At 37.7% G+C, this 27,179-nt stretch overlaps 1 protein-coding gene and 1 long non-coding RNA gene across 4 annotated transcripts in view; both read left to right on the plus strand.

Annotated features, from left to right (window-relative positions):
• GRIA2 (glutamate ionotropic receptor AMPA type subunit 2) overlaps window positions 1-1,317 on the plus strand; it is a 111,905-nt gene extending 110,588 nt beyond the window's left edge. For all 3 annotated transcript variants that reach the window (XM_043545895.1, XM_043545892.1, XM_043545893.1), the window contains one exon: window positions 465-1,317. In XM_043545895.1, the coding sequence (XP_043401830.1) occupies window positions 465-629 (165 nt within the window). In that variant the 3' untranslated portion in view covers window positions 630-1,317. The remainder of the gene's footprint in view (window positions 1-464) is intronic.
• An 11,848-nt stretch (window positions 1,318-13,165) lies between these two features.
• Window positions 13,166-27,179, plus strand: part of LOC122465687 — a 143,031-nt gene continuing 129,017 nt past the window's right edge. Inside the window, exon 1 of the long non-coding RNA XR_006290695.1 lies at window positions 13,166-13,365. This is a non-coding gene — a long non-coding RNA (uncharacterized LOC122465687). The remainder of the gene's footprint in view (window positions 13,366-27,179) is intronic.

Below are 27,179 nucleotides of genomic sequence, written 5' to 3' on the forward strand. Positions count from 1 at the left end.
TAAAATTTAGGGGGTAGGAACGAGGTTCTAATACAAACTTCTAAGTGCACGCTGTAGCTTCATTGTTGCATCCTTAAGCTATTGAATGAGGAAGTTGGCCAAGGGACCATACTGTGTGAATTGTTGCTGTTCTTTCATGTTCCCTATCAGTAACTAACCGAATGAGCACGTAATGACTGCAAGGTAGTTTCTGGTGAATGTGTATCTTTCTGGCATAAATGTGCTTAACTTTTTGTAGCCCAGCTTTTGCTTTATATGTTTGTTTTTCATTTTCTAGAAGCTTTCAAAAAGTAGTATAAAAGGATCTGGGCCTGATTCTCCTCTCTCTTACACGGGTGTAAATAAGAAGGTACCTCACTGAAGTCAGTGTAAAACTGGTGTAAGGAAGATGAGAGTCAGACCCTCTGTCTCATATGCTGAATTGCTGTAATGTAGCCATTATTTTTCTTTCTCTCTTTCTTAAGATGACCTTGAATGATGCCATGAGGAGCAAGGCAAGGCTGTCAATTACAGGAAGTACTGGAGAAAATGGACGTGTTATGACTCCAGAATTTCCAAAAGCAGTGCATGCAGTACCTTATGTGAGTCCTGGCATGGGAATGAATGTCAGTGTGACTGATCTCTCGTGATTGATAAGAACCTTCTGAGTGCCTTACACAATGGTTTTCTTGTGCGTTTATTGTCAAAGTGGTGAGAGGCATCCAGTATCTTGAAGACATTTCTTTTGGCCAAGAATTCTTATATTTGTGGAGTTCATCTTGAATTGTAATGAATACTTAGTACAAAACACAACACCATTTTCTACACAAGTTCAAGATGAAGTTTGACTGACATGCACAGCTAACATGGAAGTACTGTAATCTAACTGAAGTCGTGTACAGGCAACACACCAGTTTCTGCAGCCACCATTGTTAGTCCCTTGGTTCATACTGACTTAAGCACACTTGACATCAATTGCATCAAGATGTGACATGTTTTATAAGAAAAAAAACATTTAAAAGGAAAAAAATATTTTTAGGTATTTTCACAAACAAACTGGCTTTTAAATAAATTTGCTTCCATAATGGTTGAATAAGACAAAAAAAATTAAACTGTGGGAAAGTGGAAAAATCAAAAAAGGCTTTAGGCATCGGTTCCATATTTTTGAAAGCCAAATATGTAAATGATGAGGAGAGGAAAATAAATAAATAAAAGGTTTGAATCTTGTAATTTTAATTGTTATTAAAACTTTACTGTATAGCCTATTCTTTAACATTTGGTGTTAATATCCAATTACTTGGCAATGCTTGACATTTGAAATAAACTTTTTTCTATGGTTTTATTTGCAAGTGGTCCAATTAATTTTGCAAGCTACAGTTGGGTTATAAGAATCTAAAATGTAAAAGGACATTGTCTAGGTTGGGCCAAAGTTTTATGTTCTCCCAACCTCCTTACCCTCAGCTCATTTTGAGCTGTTAAATTCCATGTTTAATTTAGAGATGGGCCCAAGCCACAACATTCAGATCTGCAGTTCGGATCCCCAGAGGAGTTCAAGGGTGCCCTACCCTGGAGTTGCACTAGAGATAGGAACCTGATGCAAAATTTGGATACAGGTTTGGATTCTAGTCCCCTTTACCTCTGAAGTGCAGGGACACTAAGATCTGAGGTTTTGGTTCATACCCATCTATGGTTTTACAGAGAGTGTGGGGGTGTGCGTGTGTATTTTATATAAAGCATATCAACAGAAGGCAAGCATTCAAAATAATCCTACAATAATAAAACAATTTATAGAATAAACCCAGGTCTCAAAATAAATGCCCTTAAGGAAACAGATTTCAAGTGTCCGGGAAGTGGTTCTACAGCATGTAAAGTTTTTCTAAGAAAAGTACCTTGACAATGTCTTTTTAATCTAAGATTCATAATATTCCAATCCCTGAAATATGATTTGTTTGTATTTCTGAAAATATAAGAACTTTCATAAATCGTATACACTATGAGTGTTTTCAGAATTTTAAGTTATCCTAAGTTCTCCTCATAAGGACCCCACAAACATAGACCGTGTTTACAACACAAAAATGAATCCCAAAAGGGGCACCGTAACATTCATTTAAATGCTAATGCAACTCAAACCAATGTACTACTTCCCTATCCTTCACCTATGGATAAGATATCAGATGTTTGGTGAAAGAGCTTACGTTTCTCTGTGTTGTGAATACAAAAAGATACAAGATCTCTTATGCAGTACTACTAGCTCCCTATTTTATTTCTCACTGAAATAAATTTTGAAACATCATGTACGGTGTTAGCTGGAATTCTTTCCTTAATCTTCAATAAATGCTTTGTTTAACACTCAAGGATTGTAGCTTCATCAGAAACTTTAAATCCCTTTTCTTGGTACAAGCTATGGGCCTGATTCTGAAAGCACATGCATACAGTACTTTTATTGCTGTCAGCCAGAGATATATATGCAGAGTGCGTGCAATATTGGGCCCTCTGCTAGTAACCTGCCCATCACTAAAGTTTAACTGTTTCTCAGCTGCATACGCTGAAGTAATCCATGGGTATTCTGTGCATTATTCCTCATCTGGAATGTGGGGATGCAGTCTGAGTTTTAATATTCAATGCTAGAATGACCAAACTGAAATCTAATAATATTCATATGGTTCTTTAAACATTTTTAAAAGTAACATTGCGATACTGTATACAATGCAAAACTATTTATTGTACCTCTGGGCCGACTCTTCTAAAAACTGTAGCGTTTAAATCTTCCTTTGTCAAGCCTGAAATAATGTATATAATTGAAATAACGTAAAGTTATATTTTCATGTTTTTATACTTACAACATAATTGGAATACATAATGTATTAGTATTTCAATTACAGATAATGTTGATTGGATAGTACACATCTTGGTTAAAAAGCAGTAATCATAGTTTAATATCCGTGTTAAGGTACATCAGTATATTGCTATATAAAGTCTGTTTGTGTACATTTAAGTGAAAAAATAGTCAAGAATGATGACAGCTGTCTAAGGGTTTTCTATTCATTTTGTATGGAAACTGTTATGGAACAACCAAAATGTTTATGAACTTTTCTTGTGTAAATTTCAAAATGTCCTTTACTGTAGGTTTTTGTTTACCTTACTTCTTCTTTGTTAAATGGGTATCAGTACAAAGCTGGACATACACTTTCTAAGACTTCTGAAGACATTAACGTTCCCAGTTTTTCAAGTGTACCTATATGGCAGAAAATGTTTCTGATTTTATTTTTAAATCTAACAGATGATGGCTTTTCTGGAGTGCTGTACAAACGTCAATCATACATAAAACATGTTCTTAAAAAAAGGCAAAAGACCCTTAATTTGTTTGTTTAGTATTATTGAAATCTGATTTCTTACTCAAAAAATGTTTTAATAAACTGCCGCACAGAGCAGATCTATTTGTCCCTACAGAAGTGGAGTCCTTGAAGAATTCTGCAAGACAATGCAAACCTTTCATGCATGAAAGAAAGTATTTCACATAAGAGTAAATTTACTGTGGTTTGCATTACCTCTGAACAAAATCATTTAACTTTCTTGTCAATAATACACGTGTACTTTCTGCGTATAGCCCTCTTAATGATGCCTGTAAGGCAGTGCTGTAAATTGGTGCAATCAAATATTTATTTGTGTCTGACTGTACCTAAAAACTGTCAAACATTTCCTGGATCAGTAATTTTGATTTCAACAGATGATTGATATATTATCAGCAGAGGAAATGACCCTTGGCAAGTATTTAAAGTAAATGTTAATGGTCCTGCTATTATAAATCAATTCTAGAGCTGTAAAAAACAGTTTATAATAGCAATGAATAAGTATTAAGTCAAGGTTGAAGAGATTTGTCAGATAAAAGTTACAAGGTATAGATCATAGTGTGGAACACGTCTTAACAGAGAGTTTGTCTTGTGGACCTTCTCCCATCCTACTGATGGTTGCACAACACCCCAATGGCAATGATATAGAAAAAGAATGTATTGCAAGCATTAGTATGTTTTTACCTGTTTTTTTGATACAACTTATCACCTTACAACAGCACTAGTATTAGGTGACGGTCCACCACCATGAGACCACCAGCAAGCGCTCTCTGGATCAGTTGTGTCTATAGGCTACCCACTTCTATTTTCCACTATCGCAGTAGTCATTTTACATTCTCTTTTTTTATCCAGGCAAGAGAGCCTAAAGCTTTCTGAGGAAGAGGGAGAGAGAGGTCAGGCCCTAATTAACATAAAGTTTGATACTGTAGTGAGCACTCTGGCCACAATTTAGCAAAACATTTAAGCACGTACTTAACTCTCAGCACTTGTGTAGTCTCATTAGAATCACTGTTTTATATATAACATTGAATATTACATCTAATGTATTTTATATGATATATGTAACATACCACAAATTCCTATGCAGTGGTGATATCCATGTGATGAATTGTGTTTATTATGCACCTTTGACTCTGGCCACTAGTTCATTTCTGCTCAGGCCACTTCCAAGAGTCCAAACTTCTGAGCTGCTTCAGACAGCCCCATTTTTAAATACCACTGGATAGAAAACGGTTTCTCTTTTTCTCATAGAGAGTTACCCTTCTTACAGAGCATCGGACAAGCAATACCTATAGCTACAGCTAATACCTTGGGACCTCTGAGAACTAGAAACAAGCACTTTGTAACACAGGAAAGCAAACATTCCCCACTTGATTCTTAGTCCTGGAAGGTCCCAGTGCATCAGACCTTAAAACTGCCGTATTACATACCGCAAAGCTACTTCAGGTCATTATTAGAGGTTTCTAAAATGTATTAATGACAGCTGTATTCCTCCTCCAAGGCCTTGGCAGTTCAATTAATTGTTAATAAATAGGTCAGAGTGTGGAGCTTGCATTTGGCTTTATAGGTGTAGGGGTATGAAAATCATTTTAATAATTTAAAAAAAAATCTTTAAGACAGGATTTTTGTAAAAATATGGCAGAAACAAAATATATAATGGTACACTGCAGTCTGAAGGTGTCACTGACACTCACTGAGGGTGGCCTGTCTAGCTGCCTTGTAGCTTTGGCACTTGCGAGTAATGAGGCCTTCCCACACTTCACTAATACTTCATATCATTTTACACATCGTCAGGTACAGTCTTTCTCTCCCTCTTGCACCCCTCTCATAATCCTTCCTCACACACTTATTTGAGTTATATACTTTCTATCTGGGTGTATGTTTAAAATGTATAATTAGTTGACGTAATGCTGAAATTAAAAAGAGAGAGACAGAATAATCTGGCAGGCATTTGCCTCATAGCATCTGGTTGTGGCATTAAAGTGACAGAATGAAAGATGATAGATTTGGGAAGGTTCTTGGGTCATCTAGATTCTGGGCCAGACTCTTAATTCAAGTAGCATCATCTTCTAGAACGATCTCATTAGGACTTTATCTGATCTGTTTTGAACATCTCTAATTAATAATGAGAGTGACTCAGGTACCTCTCTATACAGTTCATTTCAATGCCTAATTTACTTAATTGTTAAGAAAATATTTTTATTTATACTTAATGGAATGGTGTCCATATTTAGCTTTAGACAATTACTCCTCGTATTCCTCTAAACTACAGGAAAAAGGCTCTTCTCAGTCCTATTAATAACAATAAAACATTTGCACAGGTCACCCATTTCTGCACCTACTATTCCATTACAATTCCCACTGATTAACATGGGAACCTCCCAAGTATATGTTGGGGTGGAATGGGGTCACTGACTAAACTTGCACTCCCTTTATATTGTAGGTCAACATCATCTCTTTTTATGGGCCTGATCTAAAGCCCAATGACCTCCATGGGGGTCTTTCTACTGACCTCAGTAAATTTTGAATCCTTTTATTCTAGTTACATTTTCTAACATTTTCTGAATTTAGGCCACATGTCTGCAATGTGATATGCAGCAGATATGCAACTGAATGCTCTTATGATCAAATAATAATAGTCATAATACAGCTATCACCATTAAAAATCAGGATTAAAATTACCATGCAACAATATCTGGAGTACCAAATTTGGGTTCAGTCCTGCTCCAATTGACATCAAATGGCAAAACTCCCACTGACTTCACTGATACAGATTTAAGCTCTTATTGTTGCCTATTCTACGCATAGAGAAAAAAGTGCAGTATCTCACATATGGTACACATGTGGTAACTGTTAGCAAATGTGACTTTTCAATACTGACCACTGTATAGTTCAAGCACCACAGCTGCTCTTTTTGAAGGTTATATTTTAAATATAAAAATAATAAAATACCTTTACATTAAATTAAAACCCCCAAGATAAAAACAAAAACCTCAAGGTGTGATCATAAAAATGTATCTCATATAGAGGTCAAAGAGCTGAGAATAGTTAAAACAGAAAACATCTCTGAAAATTGTGCTTTCCATCCTTTCTTATGTGGGGAGAGATGATCTGATGTAGATGTTCTGGATGAATTAGTTTCAAACTTCAGGGATCAAGAAGTAATATGAGTTGAGAGGCGACGTCTCCTATTGTAAACATCTTATGGCTTGGTCATCCACTCTGCTGCCACAAGCAAAGGTGATGCAAATCTAGGACATGTGTGGGAATGCAAATTCCATGGCATGCTCCCTTCTTGTCCTCAAAGGGGGAGGAGTATCAAAAGGAGACAGTGAAGGAGCAGGTCTATAGGAAAGAAAAGAACTTGGAGAGCACTGTGTCTGAGATCAAAGGAGGAGAAAGTGGTCTATTATATCAAAGGTGGTAGATGTGTTGGATGAAAGAATGAGGATGAAAAAGATGTCTTGTAGCTTGGCCAGAAAGAGATCATAGAAGAATGCAGTCAGGGGAGGTGCTTTAATGGAGTGGAGGGTGCAGACATGACTGCAGGTGAACAATGAGCGAGTTAGTAGGGTGGAAGTTGAGGCAGTGGGTAGAGACAGCAGGTGTACTTTCCAGCACTGTAGAGATTATACTTAAAATTCAGTTATTTTCAAAAGTAATAGTGCATTGCCCATGTATTTTTGAAATAATGTTTGTGCTTTTTATTTTGATGGTAAATATGCCAAGAAAATGTGAAAATGAAATTTGTTTCCAAAGCCTAATTTTGTATCCATTGTACACAAGCATATTGGTTGCTTATCGTAGGGTTGCTCATGAGGGACCTTCTGGCATTAACTTCATTGAAGAAAGCGGAGAATATTGTTTAAAGTAGATTTGAAGGACTTTGCATCCCAGAGTTTTCTATCCAACTTCCAAGTTTTATACTGCACTAATCATCATGCTAGCTAAGTGACAAAAAGATGTATAAAAATAGGTCAAATTTTGGACCTGGCAGTCTTGACAATTTTCTTTACAAATAAGATAATTTTAAATATTTTTCAATATTTTAGTGATTTATTTACTCATTTCAATTCAATTCACAGCTGTCAATATACATTTTGGGCTACTTTACTGTCTTCAAATGGTGGGGGGGAAAGTCCACCAAATTTCATTTTTCTGTTTGTAAAACACTAGACTCTTGTCACATTGCCACAATTACTAAACAATATAAAATACCTTTGAGTTTTACTTGAACTTTTTTTGCACGTGTTGTTGATTTTTGAATTTGTGTGAAAACACACAACCAAGTAATTAATTTTGTTAAAGTATTAGAAAATAAATCTTTTTGGAATATATAAATCTATATTTTTTTGCAATCTCCTATATATTTCTTATATTGGGCATTTATCATTCTGTTCACTCTACTTATTTAACCTCTTCATCAATTAATCAGCAGAATCTTTGCCTCACTAAAAGAATTTGGAAGCCACTTAATAAACACAGTAGGAAATGACAAGGAAATGTGAGCTCTGTGGTAAAATCCTGGCCCCACTGAAGTGGCTGGCAAAACTTCCATTAACTCAGTCCAGAATTTCACCCGAGATGTTTACTAAATAATAAGCTAAATAATCTTCCTCAAAAGGGACAGTTCAAGGTAGGGCAATAATTGATATTGCCAGATGCAAAAGATGGTTTCTTGGGCCTAATAATTCACCACTCATTTGGGTAAAGATTGCACCTTACTTTCCACTAGGAAAGTAACAACTCAGCCAACAATGGATCCAAATAACCTGCCAGTTTAACTAGATATAAGGGTCATCAATCCAATTCATACCACAAGGTCCTACAGAATCTCTGTGGGTGAAACTGGCCAAGATTCATACACCAACTTTTAGCTGGGGTAAGGACTATTCCGCACCTCTTGCTGCCATGGTCTGGCACAAGTTAAGAGTTTAACTGATCAACATAGGCAATAGTGAGGCAAACATATCTCTTTGTTCATTAATTGATTGTTGAAATCAAAATCTCCTATGTAAATTCATATATAAACAAAATTTCCTCACAATGCACATATGACAGTAGCATCACTCCCAAATAATTGCTAGTCACAGATTAATTTTGTGGTGTTGAATTTGTTCAGTTCCCTTCCAAAATGCAGAAAATAAAGCAGATGATGATCGTCTTTTCAGAAGTAGTGGGAGAAATCCTGCCCTCACTGAAGACAGTGGAAGAACACCCACTGACTTCAATTGGAATGATTTAACTTAAAAAATTTTATTCACCATGGTGGCTGTACTTAATTGATACACTTGTTTGCCTCAAAACTGACTGATCTCAAAAACACTTGTGATTCAGTTTTGTCCTTTACTGTTCTCCCCTCTTGTTCTAGAAGAACTGATGATGTGTGATTAATTTATTTTTCTATAATATTTCATTTTAAACTTTCCATAGAAGGAATCTTTCTAATTTGTACTTTTAAACATTGTATGAGCAAGATAATGCTGTTTGTGGAGAGAGCTCTATTCCTGAGATATTTTGAGGACTGTCTTTTTTTTTTTTCATATGGTGATTTTCTATGTAAGCAGGGGGATTATGTTTTGCTAAATTATTTTCTGTAGTATTGGTATGGTATTTTATGCAGCGTATACACAAATAACATCATGTTATTTATCAATTTTTAAAAACTTACTTTTATCTCATTTACACCAATGTAAATCAGGAGTAATGACAAACAGTTACATTAGTGTACAACTGATGTAAGTGAAGGAAGAATCTAGCCTACAATAATTTATTTTCTCTTTTTTCTTTATAATAACTTATATTTAAATTATTTCTAATTAGAAATAATAGGGTAACCAAAATAGGTGAATTAATGCAAAACTAGCATAATTGTGAATTCATATAGGTTTGGGGTGAATTATTATAAATGATGGCATCAATTACAGAATAACACTGGACCTTGAGTACTTGCTATGTATTGGTAACCATTAGGCGAGCCAATAGATTTTCAGGATACACATTACAATGAACATACTTTGAGCTACTGAAGTTTCTTAGTGGACTTATAGAACAGATCCTGTGTCATTTAACATTTGGGAGACTGGCTAAATTCCAGGAGTTAGCTATTGCAGTCTGTTTTGTAGAACTTTTATGGGTGAGGCATAGGGCACAACTGCAGGAATTAAGTGTAGGTTTCCTTCAACACACGTGGTTGTGACTCATGCTTGCGGGCTGCTTGAATCAATACAATTACAAATCTGGAAGTAGAAAAGCCTTGGTAGCTCTTATTTCAACTTTTCATCAAAAAAAGAGAGAGATTTTAGTTTTCAGCTGAAAACAAACAAAAACGTGTATTTGAAATGCCATTTTGTAGTTTGGCTGACTCATGCCCCTGTTTTCTATGGGCAAGGTTCTCCAACCAGCAAGTCTCCCCATGATGTATCATGGGTGTGGTAGTCTGGCAAGGGATCCCATGCTATACAGGAGAATGAGGACCTTCGGCACCATGGCACCCTTTCTAAATTGAAATTTTTGCTTTTCAGCTACAAGTTTTTGGTTTTGGAATTTTTACAATTCTTTTTGTTTGTTTTCATTGAAATTTTCTGTGTCTGGGCATGTGTGGGCCAAGGAGAGGAGACATTTTCCAACCAGCTCTAACCTACAGGTTTTATTGCATACTTTGTAATATTCTTATTTGTATGGTTGCCTTTGCATTGTTTCCGTGTGTGTGTGTGTGTGTGTGTGTGTTTATTTATTTATTGATGTGGGGGTCAGATTGGAGATGGAGAGGTCTGTGCTTGTTTTACTTTATGTAATGAATGTTTTCTGACTGTAGTAAGCCTATTACCTATATTTGGATGTGATTCTTCACTTGTTTTGCACAACTCTGTATCCATTGGTGGTGTTAAAAGGACACTGCTGACTAATTTACCAATTGACTAATTTAAAAAAGTTCAGTGTCTGACAGAAGACCCTTATAATAGTCTGTCTGGAAATTTCTTTGAAAAATGCTTTTAAAAAGTGACTCCCTTTTTGCGGCTTATAAGTACCCTTTCAGCGAGGGAGAAACTGACTACAGGCTCTGATCCTGTCTTTGGATTTTGATGAATCCTGTACCAGAGCTCCACACAGGGACAAGGGTCTGCACATGTGGATTCATTCACAGAATCAAGGCCAGACTGACTGTGCAGAGAAATAAATGTGTTTAAAATGTGCTGTTAAATTCACAAAATAATCAAACTTCAAAAATAGAAGAAAATATTTTTTCTTTCCCCCCACTGAGTTTAGCAATCTCAGTTGTTACTTCTATAGTTGATATAAAATGTTCAGATGTGAATATGAAAATCACATTCCTAATGTCCTTCTACACGAGTTCTCTAAGCAAACTCATTTGGTTGTCCAGTCTTCAGTTATTAACTGATCATGTGTTAGCCCAGTGCATAAAGCACTGTACTCACGTGTCCATCAGTTTGTGGAGCTTGACAATATATTGGTTTATTGTTACTCCAGGTACTTGAACACCGTTCTTAAAAAGATCGCATGATATGTATATATAACTTTTAGGCTTGAAGTGCATGTAGTCTGTTGGTCCCCTTGGTACGCAAACAGTACACAGAAATGCTGCTGAATCATGGGGAGTTCTGTTTCCATTACAGACAGTCATGCTGCAGCCAGTGTTCCTTTTTTTCCTTTTGATCTAGTCCTGGTATAATTTCAGAATGCTCTCAAGAATGTCTATTTGTGACATCTACAAGCTCACCAGTTCAAGGTCTAAAATCTAGCTTGTTCTATATTGTTATTTTAATATATGCATTTTTGTTCGTTTTATTGTTTTTGTGTTTGCAACATCTCACCTATTTTTTTCCTAATTAAGAACTGAAAGAGAATTGGAGCGTGGAAACTCCACATATGCATTCCTGAAACTCGGTGTGAAACTGCTATCAGGTGTGCATAGATTTGATTAGCAATTTACTGTTTGAATTCCTCTAAAGTCCCTAAAGCTGACACAGTGCAAGTCTCTCATGGTTTGCTGTATCTCCCCCTGGTGCTTGGGAAGCTGTTTTGTAACAAACATGCCTAGTTAACCATTAATTAAAAATGAATAATGATGCCGTTCAGATATAATGTTTAATTTACACATCACCATAGGGAATGCGTAGTATTTTACATTCATTTTATAGATCCCTAAGCTGATGACTAAGCTAGATGTAACACAAGGATGAAAATCGTTACAAGGAAATATTGTGGGTTGTGTGCATTGTTGTGAACATATATTTTAGTTCCTCTGTTGTCATTTTACATTTTTTTCATTTTGTTTTTGTTTTGTTTTGTTCAGTAATTTTTCTTTATTAAGATGCTTAATCACAGAGTACACAGCTAGAAAACAACAATATATAACCACTGCTCCCATCCAGTGATGTTAATTGTTTAAAATAATTAAAACTATTTATCCTATCATGGCACTACCCAACACAGAAACAACCATTTCTCCCAGAGGACTTTAGCACTAGTGACTTTACTCAGTGTAGAATTTCCACTTATTGAACCTTTTCCCCAGCACGCTTTTTTGGGAGCGTGCTCTTTAAGTTTGGCAGAGACATGCGACTACAACCCTAAAATTGCAACTACCTGTAGCTTACGATATCAACCTCCCTTTTGTCTGATAAGAATCCATAACTCCGGTGCCCCTTAGTTTTCCTGTTCTCAGTCCTGAGGGGATAACACGTTTTCATCCTAATTAAGATCCCAAATCAGTATCAGAATCATATGGCCAGCCTTAAAAATAGATACATTTGAAATCATATGTGAAGATGAGGTCATCCATTAATAACCTGTCAAGATCTGAGTTCAGGATCCTGTTTCCTCAACAATACATGATGCACTCAGCTCTGCTTGAGCTGTTATGTCATGCATGACTACAGGGGAAATATAAAATTAGATCATTCCAGGTTAAAAAAAAGACCTTTTTAATTCACTTATAGAATATTTTGTGTGTGTTCGTGCTAGATCAGCCATAGCAAAGTGTCTGTTTCAAGTGCATTACGTTATAGTCAGGTCTGTGACTTCAGCGCTTTCTTGGAGACTGCATTAAATAAATCATTTAGTGAAATACACTAAATTAAATCTCTCTGGTGGTGTCACTTCACGAAACTCTTTGGGCCTGAATATCTGGTTTAATTATGATTCTCTTTAGCAGAAAACTGCCAGAAGATTAGAGACTGTTTTGCAGCCTGGTCTCTGTGTTGATACTACCTGTGCACAAACCATTTTTTTTTTAAATTATATACACAACTTTTGGGGGTAAATGAGTTGAAATCATAAGTAAAGAGTTTACAAATTTGAACAATTATATTTTTGTGAACCCAAATAAACCTTGTATTTCACTAAGTTGATAAAATTTCATACTGTTCTCCTCCAAGTTCATCTATCCTTATTTCTAAGGGTTAAAAGTAATCTAAGGTAGTACTGCAAATGATGTGTAGTTATTTCTGGTGTACAATTTTTAGAGCAATCCTGAAAGGGTTGACACTTTTGATTGAAGTTCCCTTAAAAGATGCTCACATTTGATGATGAAAAATATAGATCAGCTGTAATAAAACCACAAGTCTGCAAAGTAGGGATGGATGATTAGTATTATTTTTTGTTCAGGGCTTCTAAGCTCTGCTATGATACAGACACATCAGGACCCCTTTGTGCTGTAGCAAGAAACAAACCCTGCCTGCAAAAGCTTACGGTCTTATAGACAAGACCCAATATGGGAGTGAAACAAAGAACTAGTGTAAGCAGGGGAGGAAGGGAGGATTAGGACTAGCCCATTACTTGGAAACTGGTGATATTTGTATTCAGGACAGGGAATATTCGGAAGACATTTGAACACTGAGGCTCTCCTTTGTCCATCAATCTATCCTTCACTCCATGCTTCATGGGAAGGAATGGAAGAGGGAACCCACCCATTCCAATAATGGAAAAACTCCTTTCCACTGTCTCACTTTGAGAGATGGAAGAAAGGGAACCCAGGCCTACAAGGCATAGTGAGTAGAAGCAGAGCACACAGGTAAGTGGCATCTGCATAGCTGTTGTGAACTATTTAAATATATTTCAGAAATTCACTGTTTCTAGTATCTAAATTGAATGGTACAACTCTCCTGTAAGCCATTTATCAGCTTCCTTCTCTAGACTCCCTGAGTCAAGTAACATTTCCTCAGAGATTTGTGAGTCTGTTGTCAGAGCATTTTTATAAAAGGAAGAGAGATTGGCCGAAGATGTTTAAGACATCCTGCTCAGAGAGACCCCTGTAAAGCATTGACTGACACTTTCCATTTCAACGTGAATCCAGCAACAGGATAGTCCTTGGCAGGATTTTATGCTGCATTTTCTCAGTTTTCCTAAGCTTCTCATTTCTGACTACTGGTGTTTTGTTCTTAGTAAAACTGTGCCCTGCCTTCGAAGTTCATATCCAGCAGAATCATAATGAAAATATGAATACAAGAGAAGGGGGAGAAAAAGGAGGTTTTTACTTGACCAAATCCACTGACATAAATGGGCACAATTCCAGTGGTTTAAGAATGAGTACAAGTTCCCCTTCCTTTATAGAGGCCTGAAGTTGGAATAACCTGGGTAGGGATTCACAATCTAAAAAATCCAAAGTACTCAGTGTAACCAGGAAAGGAAATATGCTCAAGAGGAATGATTTCACATTGAAAATTCTATGCCAATGCATGAGGTCTGGCACTTGTAGAGAAATGACATATCTGAGATCTCTGACCTGCTTCATTGGATTTGTGTTTGGATTTTATGCTGCATTTTCTCAGTTTTCCTAAGTTTCTCATTTCTGACTACCGGTGTTTTGTTCTTAGTAAAACTGTGCCCTGCCAAGAACATTAAGTTGGCAAAGAGTAGCTTGCATGTCTCGTTATGCTGTTGCCAAAGAAGATGTGATTTTGAAGGCCCCTTGTGGGGGGCCTGGAGGCTGTTACTGCCAATTTGCTCTAGTATTCAACATTGCAAGAATAAGCAGAATCAGGATTTCTCTTTTAAAAACTGCTTCAAGCTTCTCTAAGTGTATTGAGTAGATTTTTAACAACAATTTGTACATATAAAGTGTGTCTCATTTGAGGATCTTTGTTTGCCTTTTTAGGACCATGGCTGTGCTAGGTGCTATACTAAACAGATAGAATTCATAATATGTGTTTGCCTTAAAAACAATTTGTAAAGTTGTGCTTTTTAAAAGCTGAGTGAATAATGCAATAGGGCTGAAATCCTGCAGCACCTTAATATATAGACAGGATATACAAACTTCTCATGGATCTTCCTAAATGCATGAACAGGGATATATAAACTACATTCGTTCTCTAGAGAGATGAGGAGTTATTTTAGCCTCCTTATTCATTCTGTCCTGAGGACATTTTCAATGAACAACATAAAATTGTACTGAATGGTTGGCAAAATTATGCCTAGCATGTGGTTTATTTAAGTCTGTGCTTCTAATTGAGGTCTGAACAGAATAGGAATAGGCCTCAAAATTCTTTTAACTTTTGAATGTTGGGAAATGAAAATCAGTTACAATTTATTTTCATGGAGGAATATGAATTAGATAAGAATATGAGCTGGACATGGAATTCTACCCTGAGTCCTGTATTGAGCCCAATAACTTCATTTATCTTTTAGAAAGACATCCGGTCTTGACCAAAAGCCTCCAAGTAATAAAGAATTTGCCAAATCTCTAGGTAATTGGTTCCAATGACTAATTATCTTCACCATTAAAAATTTGCATCTTAATTCCCATTTGAACATTGTTGACTTCAGCTTCCAGCCACTGGATTGTGTTATGCCTGTGTCTGTGAGATTAAAGACCCAGCTGTGACAGGTTTTCCCCGGGGCACCACTTGGAACTGGGGTCCACTGAGCTCGCCTGACCCACCAGCCTGGATTCCCTTTGCACTGTGCTGCTGTAACAAGCTCTCAAACTCCTTTCCAGTACACCCACACTGGTAGGAATACATCCAGCTGCAATTTCACAGAGATGCTGAGATCAGCTCTGCATGGGAAAGCTCAGCTAAGGAGTTGCCCAGATACTCAAGTGGACACCCCCCTCTAGAGTGCAAACCCAAAATTACACTATCTGGAACTTTACAGCATAGCTCATGAAATTCGCTCCCTCCCTCCATGTGAAAAGTGATATGCAACAACTTTTTGCTCCCCAGTTATGAATTCCACACACTGGGTTAAGATAAAACAGAACAAGTTTATTAACTACAAAAGGTAGATTTTAAGTGATTATAAGGGATAGCAAACAGATCAAAGCAGATTACCTAGCAAATGAAGCAAACATGCAAGCTAAGCTTAATATACTAAAAGAAACTGGTATAACTAGCAAATTCTCACCCTAAATGTTGTTTTAGGCAGATTGCAGAGGTTCTTGAAGGCAAGCAAGTCTTGCTTGCAGCTTAAATCTCCAGGTATTTCTTTCACAGACCAGACATCTTCTAGCCTAGGATCAGTCCTTTCTTCCCCAGTTCAGTCTTAGGAGTTTACAGCAGCCATCATGGGCAGGGAGACAGTGAAGAACAAACCACGATTATATCACTCCCCTGCCTCAAATAGATTTTACATATGGCCAGAATCCTTTGTCTTCCAGTGTGATTCCCACCCCTGGCCAATGGAAAAATACTAGTTTTTAACATGGAGTCCAGTATCAGATGACATGATCACATGACCCTGCAGCCATAACTCAAAGTCTATTTGTAGCATCCACAGGAAGGCTTTCCAGGAATGTGGGTGATTAGCATCTTCAAAGACCTATTGTTCTACCTAATGGCCCATTGACTTGTTCCCAGCTAGCCCTCTGGACTGATTGTATTCTGTCTAGTGGGCATTCCCCATGTATAAACACAATTTATAGTACACATACATAGTCAATATTTCTAACTTCAGATACAGAAATGATACATGCATAGAAATAGGATAATCATATTCAGTAAATCATAACCTTTCCAATGATCTCTTACATGACCCATCTCACATAAAATACTTAGTTATTCCATAATTACATTATAACAATATCTCTATGAAGAATATGGGGGCATAGTGTCACACCAGCTACTATCAGATTTCTTTTCCCTGGGTAGGTACTTTTAGGTTATGTTTAAATGGCTTCTTAGCCTTCTCTAAGATAACCTAAACAAACTGAGCTTCTTTATTCTTTCACTAACATCGTTTTCTAGACCACAAATGATTTTTGTAGCTCTTATCAACCGTCTCCAGTTTTTCAGCATTCTTTTTAAAAGGTGGACATTAGAACTGGACAGAGGTACTATCCACCTCCTTCTCCATATTCCCCAGTTAATATATTAAATTATTGTGTTAGCTCTTTTTTGCCACCTCATCTCAGTGGGGGTTCATGTTCAGTTGGTTATTTACAATAACCTTACAGATCTTAGGATATCCATGGGAGGGATGACCTTTCCCTCTGCTGACTGTGGGGAGGCAAGTCTAACCTGAATGATTTGGGGAGAGATCTGCAACCTTAAGGCAACAGATTTTGCTACCTAACTTTGGTCCTCTGGTGGCTTCTTGTTCTTGAGGGCATGATTTCAAAGAGCACTGGATACAGAAAACATGGAGAGTCCCTCCTGACTGTTTCTTGGAGCGTTAATATTTTCCACCTCATTACCTCCCTAGAATTGAGATGTTATAATAACCTTCATTTGTAACAGCAGCCCTGTTGGAAAAGGGAGTTACAATCCCAAAAAATAAGTCACAGGGCCCCATCCAATTAACAAAAGGGGATATGAAACAGAAACCTTTTAAAATATCTTATTTTGGTGAGAAGAACAGTTTTGACTCTGCCCTTATTGAAAATCCTAATCCAAATCAGTCTGTAAAAATTCTTGTAACATAAAATGCATCTTTCAAAAATTTGGATACTGTCTAGAGAAGGGACATTTAAAGTTCTCTCTAATATTTATTTATTCCCGTTCTGAATGGTTAGTATTTTTACATCAATTTAGCACATATGTAAATTATTGCACAAGGTGCAAGTCTGCTTCTAGTGCGCTCTGTATTTGTGTCAGACTAGCCAGGGCTAGGAATCTTTGTCAGTTTTAATATAAACCAACTCAAATCTACTAATTAGCCAAGTGAGGGTCTGTTTATTACAGCTCTAATTCATGTACTATAATTAGTTTGAATCTATAATATTGATTTAGTAGTAATTACAGCTGTGCGAATGTTAAGATTATGTTTCAGAAACCTGTCTAGATTTTGGTTCCAGATAATGAAGCTTTCATTTAACTGCTGTTTAGAAAAGGCTTTGAAATATAGTAAAATACATATTATAGATAATGGAAAAGCATAAACCAACCTCCCCCAACATTTTATGCTACCTCTTATAAATGAAATATGTTAGAAATAGCCTAATAATGAATAGACAATCACCATTTATATTCAGCTATCTAGTTAGTGATATAACAGATCTCATTTGAATATACTCTCCCCAGGAGGTACGTGTATAACTCTCCTGTTAGCGTTAAAGTATTAGTTAACTACATGCACACTGAGAGAGGAAGACAACCCATGAGTTCAACATTGCAAATTAGCTTCAATATTTTGTGGATACTGTAATGTAATTTTGAGAAATTTTCAATTCAGTGTGCACACATAATGTACAGTCATTATACTACGAGTCAAAATTGTAGCACTGAAGAGTAATATTACTCTGGTAATGATAGAGCTTTCAACAAATTGTTTAGTCTGTTTTTAATCAAATTGTGTTGGTGGTAAACTTGATTTCAAATATCTACAGGCAAAAACAGAGAATACCCATTCAGATAACTCCCTTCCCAGAACAGTCGCCTAGTTTGCAATTAGCATGGCAATCAAGTCACCAGTTTTATATTAATTGAAATAGTAAATCATCATGTTAATCATCATGAAAAGCAAATTAGGAATGTGAATACTTGCAGCAATAATCATGGCAAATAGTTCACAAGCAAACACAGACTGAAAGATGTCCATATGAACTAGTGGTGACCAACCTGTAGCCTCAAACTGTGCCTTTCAGAGCAACTGGGCTAAAAAGAAAATACACATTTGATTATGCATTTAAAATACATCAGCTGAGCCCCACCTTATGAGTTCCAACCTCACATCTGAACCATCCCCATCCCTATGGAGAGGCAGTAGGGGGCCTTGATTCCCACTCATTCCCCTGTAGCTGCAGGAGCACTGTAGTGTAAACCAGGAGCCCTTTGACTAGATGCTGTTCCCTGCAGCAGTTGCTCAGCAGGTCCACTACAGACTGCCTGCTGCATTGCAGGGGAAAGAGAAGAACGCTTTGGATCCTCCATTGCCTGTTTCTCTTCCAAGCCAGGGTGAACCCCGCGGAGAGCAGAACAGAAGTTTGTCTGGTTCTGCTTGACCCTGAGGAAACATCTGTGAAAGGATGACTCCCTCTGTCCCAAATATCCAACCAGTGCAGCCCAGGAGAAGGGTAAAAGAGGAGAAGCTGAGACGAAACACCTATTTATGAATTATGATCCACCGATTTATATAAAGATGTTATGTTTTCTGTATTATTCATTATCCTATTTCTTAGGCAATCTAACATCTCATTTACTTCTTTGACTGCAGCTGCACATTGAACAGAGTCTTCACTGTGCTGTTTACAATGGCATCAGATTCCTTTCTTGAGTTGATACAAGTAATTTAGAACTGTGTAAGGTTTAGAAAAACTTTAAAATTTTCCCTCCAATGTGCAGGCCATACTTTTCATTTATTGATATTGAATTTCATATGCCATACAGTCACCCATTTACCTAGCTTGATCATTTTTTTTCTGAGGTCCCTCAGTGACTTCTCAGGTCCTGACTAACCTAAATAATTGTGTGTCATCTGCAAATTTTCATGCTTCTCTACTCAGGACAATATTTTGTCTCTTGCCCAGGACTTCTTTAGTAGCCAACAGACTCAAAACTTTATTTTTATAAAAAGGTTTCTATCTAGCCAACCTGGTTGCAAAGAAAAATATGAAAACGTGCATCAAGTGTAAGTCATGCAGTGGTATCTACCTGAGTCTGCAGACAGCCTGAAATGATTACTCTGAAAGAGGTGAATTGCCCTCTGCATCTTAATAGAGTGTTCATTCCAAGATGCACTGCACTGGAAGTCCCCACCAAAATCCCCCCAATGGAGGACTCTGTGTGTGGCAGGAAAAGCGTGTAGTGGGGCTGACCCACACGTGGAGATGTACCCCAGTTGCTGTTCCTGTAGTGAAGAAATGCCACTGCAGGTGAAGGGTGGGTCCTAGGTTGCACAGGTGGGACAATGCTTATATAAATTATTGGTTGAATCATGCTGAATAACAAACAAATTCATAAAAATTGTAGGTCCACTCTGGAGATGCTAAATGGGCCTACAGCTGGCAAGCTGGAACCTGGAGCTTTCCAGCAACTCCAAGCCCTGCTGAAGGGCATGTCCAGGGAAAAGGGGTATGGCTTGGGGGAGATAAGTAAAGAGAGGCCCTTACATTGTGTTAGCTGTGCAAGGGCCTGGCCAGTGCAAACTAACCCCAAGATCTAGGGGCTGCAAAGCCACTTTTGCCACTTTACCCAGAATTGCACCAAATGCAGCTCTGTTTACCTAAAGTTTGTGTGAATAGCAGTATGCTCCAATGTGCTGCACTGTATCTCCCTCATGTGGATACTGTGGGCATGAGCTGAAAGGTCCCAAAGAGCCCAAACTGCAGGACAGTATAGTCATGCCTTAAGAGTGTCAAACTTACAGTATCAGTGTAATCAGACTTGGATTAGAACAGTCTGGAGCCTTTAGCACACCCCTATCTGGCACCAGGGACACCACCCTCATTCTGGAACTATGCCTGCTTGGGGTGTGGAAGGTAGGGGCCAACAAGCTGATCCATCTGCTGAGTTGATGAAGGACCTACAACTCCTCTTGGTGTAAGTTGGGGGCCCCCTGCTCCCTGGCCCACAGCTTCCTGTCATGAGGTAGGCTGGGATCTGTCTCAGGGGAAGGAATTTCTCCACACATTCCCCTCCCAGGGGTGGGAGCTAAACCTGCAGGCAGTCTACTCCATGTGTACTCCTCTGGCTAGCTATAGTGACATGACTGACACCAACATGTGACCTCCAAATCTGGGAGTGATGTGTACAAAGCTATAGGGCACAATGGTCAATCTAGCCCTGTGTGGAATTTGCTATATACAAAGACAACAGATAACAGGGCCAGGGCCATTCGTTCTGGCTGCTTTGCACTGCTTCAGATTGTAAAATAGCTTTACATGCAATTTAACTAGTTATATTGGGTTTACAGCTGCTTTGAATCAGTGGCATGCAAAATGTCAGAGCATATCAGTAAATCTGACTTGATTTTACTCTGTTAAAAAAAATCCTCTAAAACAAAATTGAAGGATTTTCAAAGATTCTGTCATAAATATAAAGGGAAGACTAACCTCCTTTAAATCCCTCCTGGCCAGAGGAAAAAACCCTTTCACCTGTAAATGCTTAAGAAGGTAAAGATAACCTCACTGGCACCTGACCAAAATGACCAATGAGGAGACAAGATACTTTCAAAGCTGGAGTGGGGGAAAACAAAGGGTTCTCTCTGTCTGTATGTGTCTTTTGCCTGGACCAGAGCAGGAATGCAGGTCAGAACTCCTGTAAAGGGTTAATAAGCAATCTAGTTAGATATGCATTAGATTCTGTTTTGTTTAAATGGCTGATAAAATAAGTTGTGCTGAATGGAATCTATATTCCTGTTTTTGTGTCTTTTTGTAACTTAAGGTTTTGCCTAGAGGGATTCTCTATGTTTTGAATCTGATTACCCTGTAAGGTATTTACCATCCTGATTTTACAGAGGTGATTCTTTTACTTTTTCTTCAATTAAAATTCTTCTTTTAAGAACCTGATTGATTTTTCATTGTTCTTAAGATCCAAGGGTTTGGGTCAGTGTTCACCTATGCAAATTGGTGAGGATTTTTATCAAGCCTTCCCCAGGAAAGGGGGTGTAGGGCTTGGGGGGATTTTGGGGGCAAAGACGTTTCCAAGTGGGCTCTTTCCCGGTTATATTTTGTTAGACGCTTGGTGGCAGCTATAAAGTCCAGGGACAAAGGGTAAAATAGTTTGTACCTTGGGGAAGTTTTAACCTAAGCTGGTAAAAATAAGCTTAGAGGGTTTTTCATGCAGGTCCCCACATCTGTACCCTAGAGTTCAGAGTGGGGAAGGAACCTTGACAACTTCCATAGCAAATATGCTCATTTGATAAGAAAAAACATGAGACCAATTCTGCTATCTCAACCTCATATTCAAGCTCAGGTCTTTCCTTTAAACATATCTTCATAATAGCAAATCAGGCCCTCATTGACACCTATGCAACCCCAGTGGTTCCAATTAGTCTATTTGCAGCACCTGTGCTACCTCTAGCCCTTTCATGTGGGAGTCGCACAGTAATTTAGTAAACAAGATGTAAGAGAAAGACAAGAACCTAGTTCACTCTGACTTAGTTACGGGCTAAAAGGGCTGAAAAGCAGTAAAAGCTTGTATTAGTTGCTAAAGTCAGCAGCTATTTCTCTGAATAAACAGAGAGGGACAAATCCTCCTGTCTGGTCATGCTGTTTGGTGTAAGATGAGGGGAAGAAAGAAAATGTGAGTTTTAAGTCACCTTTGCCTCCCACAGATCCTGTGGATGACCTGCACCAGTCTGAGCCCCTGAGAGCTGCTGTAACTTACACCAACTGCAACCAAAGTTCACTAGCATGTAGGAATGTCTTGTCTATGCTGCCTTTTCCAATACACAGCCTCTGCACTTGGTTCAGGACTGTACTGGCCCATGTAGAAACTGCCACCATACGTACAGTCTACATGAAGAAGCCTTTGACCTTAAAGAGCTGGTTAAATCACAGCAGTACAAAGCAGCCAGTTCAGGTCCAGGATCAAGGAGTACAGTGTGTATGTTTGAGAAAGAAGGGTCCATTGTTACATATTCACATTTCAGACTACAACTGCACTTAATATGTCTGAAAAAGATACAAGGAAGTGATTTCATTCATTCTCAGAGTAATAAGTATTTTCAATTAAATAACGAACAAGTTTGAATGATAGAAGATTCAGGAAGAACTTATAGCAGCTTCCTGAGGAACATATTTTATTCAGAAAGATAACCTTAATGAATATTTATTAAAACTATTTTTATAATAGGGGCTTCTGGTAAATCATCATTTCAACATAAATGTCAATAGTGAACTACAACAATTGTTGTCTATCACACCAAGTATAAAAAATATATGCAATCAAATTTAGAGAAGTTTTAAAAGTATTGTTCTAAAATCTAATAACAACAAAGCTCAGAAATCAATATTGAAAGAAACATTACACAAAAGACAGTGTAAAGCAGACATTGATAAACGCTGAGGAAGAGAAGTTTGGAACAAGGATATTACCTATTTGGTAACAAAAGAAGAACAAAGAAAACCAGGGAAACAAACTAGTTAACAGAGAAAAGCAAACAAAGAACACCAGGTGATGCTTTGCATCCAAGGGAAGATGAGGGGAAAAAAGAAGGTGTTTGAGTGATTACATTTGCTTTCTTTGCTTAGAAACCCACTACTCTTGTAGCCATGTAATCAAGATGGTCATTTTAATTATCTCTGGCTATAATATGAGTCATGCTGTAATGTTGGAGAAAGATTGCCTCCCAGAAATAACCCCATCTTCTGCAGGAAATGTTCTAAAGATGCAAAGTCAATGACAAACTTTGTTTCCTTCATCTCTTCAGAAGGAAGTAAGAATTGAAATGCCCATGGTATCCATCACAAAAGTGCCTGTGTGCAAATGAGTAGCCCAAAGTGCTTGGAAAATTAACCTGAGCAGTTTTAGGCCTATATATTTAAAGAATTTTGTAGGATTTTAGCAGAATTACTCCCATTAACTTGATGATTTAAAAATAAAATAAAAAACCACCATATTTTAATGTAAATCAGATTTTTATTTACATTGAATACAGTTTTTTTTTAAATAAAAATTTACAATTAAATTGAAATTATATTAAGGCCTAAATTTACTATAATCTATTAAAATCATTAAAATTAAACTTAAAAAGTATTGAAACAGTACGTTTACTGCTGAAGTTTCAAAGAAATTCAAACTACTGAACTGATGGAAGTCAATGGTTAAACTCCAGGAACCAGAGTTTGCTAAAGGCCTAAACTAGCTTTTGACGGCAGTACCCTCTTGCACGGTGGAGAAAAAATATTTTCTTGTTTATCTCTCCCAATAAAAACTAGATGTAACAGGATGAGATCTACTAGTTCTAAAAACTAAAGACCAGAAACAATCAGTTCAATTAACTAACTACAGATAATGCTTCCTTCTTTTTAAATAAGTCAGTTAGTTTTAATAAACTTACCTTTTTTCTTATGTATCCAGCATAGGCATCGACACAGAAAAAAATTAGTGGGTGCTTAGCTCCCATGGGCATCCAACTCGAATACTGTGTGCAGATGTCATTGCGCCATCTCAAAAAAGATATACTGAAATTGGAAAAGGTTCAGAAAAGGGCAACAAAAATGACTAGGGGTATGGAATGACTTCCATATGAGGAAAGATTAATAAGCCTGGGACTTTTCAGCTTGGAAAAGAGACAACTAAGGGGGGATATGATAGAGGTTTATAAAATCATGACTGGTGTGGAGAAAGTAAATAAGGAAGTGTTGTTTACTCCTTTTCATAACACAAGAACTATGGGTCACCAAATGAAATTAATAGGCGGCAGGATTAAAAGAAACAAAAGGAAGTATTTCTTCACACAACACACAGTCAGCCCGTGGAACTCTTTGCCAGAGGATGCTGTGAAGGCCAAGACTATAACAGGGTTCAAAAAAGAACTAAATAAATTCATGGAGGATAGGTCCATCAATGGCTATTAGCCAGGATGGGCAGGGATGGTGTCCCTAGCCTCTGTTTGCCAGAAGCTGGGAATGGGCAACAGGGGATGGATCACTTGATGATTACCTGTTCTGTCATTCCCTCTGGGGCACCTGGCATTGGCCACTGTCAGAAGACAGGATACTGGACTAGATGAACCTTTGGTCTGATGCAGTATCGCTGTTCTTATGTTTTAATGGCTACCACCCCAATGAGAATCAATCTTTGTTTAGGAAAATAACTAAAAAGTACAAATGCAAAACAAGATTAAATTGGATAATTTAAATAAAGGTTTCTGTTTGCTGATTTAAATCATGATTAAAATCAGTAATTTAAATTGCTTAAGTTTCTTTAATTGTCAGTAAATCCAGTTCTTTTATTCAACTTTTTTTTCTTTATGAGCTTTAGATCCAAATTGCATTAATTCACTTTTTCGCTATAAAAATCCTTTAGCCATTTGGTAGATCAAACCCCTAACGGACATAGAAGCTGCCATGTTAGGTCAGGCCATGGTCCTTCTTGCCCAGTATCCTGACTCTGGCAGTGGCCCACTCCATAGCTTCAGGGGCAATGTATAGAACAGGGCAGTTATGGGAGGGATCCGCTCCGGTCTTCCACTCCTGTCTTCTGGTAGTCAAAGGTTTAGGGTTGCCCCATGCATTGGCTTGCATCCCTTAGCTAATAGACATTGATGGGCCTATCTTCCCTGAACTTAGTCATTTTTTTTGAACTGGGTTCAAAATTGCAATGATTTCCACAAGTTAGTTGTGCATAGCATGAAATGTACTTCCTCTTGTTTGTATTAAACCTACTGCCTATTAATATCATTGGGTAACCCCTGGTTTTTGTATTGTGTGAAAGTATAAATAACACTTCTCTATTCACTTTTTCCACACCATTCATGCTTTTATCAATCTCTGTCATTTCCCCCTGTAGTTGCCTCTTTTCTAGGATGAACAGCCCTAATCTTTTTAGTATCTTCTCATATGAAAGCCATTCTATACCCTTGGGTACTTTTGTTGCCCTTCTCTGAATCTTTTCCAGTTCCACTATGTCCTTTTTGAGATGGGATGACCAGAACCAGTATTCAAGGTGTTGGTGCACCATCAATTTATGTAGTGGCATTATGATATTTTCTGTCTGATTTCCTAACCCTTTCCTAATAGTTCATAACATACTATTAGCCTTTTTTGACCACTGCTGTGCATTGAGCTGAAGTTTTCAGCAGACTAACCACAGTAATTCCAGGATCTCTTTCTTGAGTGGTAACAGCTAAATTAGAAACCATTTAGAATGCATAAGTATGTTAATAAATTCTCCTGAAGGTGACTTAAGTCACTTAAGATATTAAATACATTCCCAGATTAGTGTTGCCAGCTACATTTTCCTTTCTATAGGCACAGCCCTGCTCTACGTAATTATTAAGACAAACCGGAAAGGCCCCAACTCTAACATTCCCAGCTACTGTAGTTGTTTTTCTTATTATGTTTTCAGCAATGAGGCTCCTCTCTTGCATTATGTTGTGGACACTATTCTCATTCTAGCACTACGTAACTCCCCGAACGTTTGGCCTAATTTTGCCTGCACTTAAATGGGGGCAAATCCCATTTAAGTAAGTGGGAGCTGAGCCTGTGTAAGCAAGGATGAAGGTTACGACTTAATTTCTTCACCACTGTCATATCAAGGATTTATACACAATGAAATTATTTTCTTTTTTCATCTCTATTTTAAGGATTTAGCTTGGACTATAATTCACATCAGCCTGTAACATCAGGGAGAAGCAAAACTAGGAATTTGTGGACAGCTATCTAGAAAAGGAGTCTGAGGCATGATCTACACACAGTATAAATAATTTGGATAAGGGGTAATATATTTTTTTTTAATACGAAAATATTTATACAAGGGAAGTCCCTATTGTGGACACACACATACTGATACAAAGATGCTTTATGCCAGTATAGCTTATTCTTGGGTATAGTTAAAGTGGCACAGCTTTTATGTGTACACAAATCCTGAGAAAGATGTACAGTTAAACAAACTATCTGTTGGCAGTGTACCCCTATAAATTCCTCCAAGCCATGGAATAAATTGAATTTATCTGCATACTGTTCCACTACTCTATCCCTCTTGGAATTCAGTTGCATTGTATAAAATAAATTTCTCACAGCAACAAAACAAACAAAATCCTTCTGCCCTTTTCCTGTGACAGCCAGCCTGAGTTAATTTGAGTCTTAAGAGATCAAGAATGCTCCTTAACTAGAAGCTGAGTGTCCCCAACTCTCCAAACTTTTCTGACCTTCCACTAGGGTTTTTGGTGGTCTTTTCAATTGACTGAGGAGAAAGTCTTGATGGGTTAGGAATGTTTTTTGCCACTCATTGGTAAACTAGGCATTCAAAATTCCTGCTATTAAAAAAACTTTAAACTGCATCCTTTCATGTGATATATCCTGTAAAAATAGGTAGATAGACTATTCTATTGTCTAATTGCTAACAGTGGAGCTGATCAAGCATCATCAGCCATTGCTTTTGGTTATTCAAGAAATGGTTAGATCAGCACTTGAGTCCTGCTGGAATGCTCTGGAATGCCATTCTGGCATTTTGGGGGGAGCCAGAACAGCATTCTAGTACTTCTTATTACCTAGCCACCAAGTCTACTTCTCGAGTGGGGCTCTGGGTCTGAACTCAACGTCCCCCAACCCACCCTCAAATTCCAGAAGGAGAGATGGTGACTTAGTAACCTGGGTGGCCATCTCTCCTTCCACAGCAGGCGCAGAGGAGGTGGGGGACGCAGCATGAGGAGATAGTGCCCCTGCTTTGAGATATACTTGGCCAGTGCCTCCATGAGAGCATTGGTCAATGATTGGACAACAGCCTGTCGGTTTGATTGAATTCAAGCCCCTCCCTGCAGCAAATCATCATTTTCCTCTCTCCC

The sequence above is a fragment of the Chelonia mydas genome, chromosome 4 (genome assembly GCF_015237465.2).
Source record: "Chelonia mydas isolate rCheMyd1 chromosome 4, rCheMyd1.pri.v2, whole genome shotgun sequence".
Classification (NCBI taxonomy): domain Eukaryota; kingdom Metazoa; phylum Chordata; order Testudines; family Cheloniidae; genus Chelonia; species Chelonia mydas.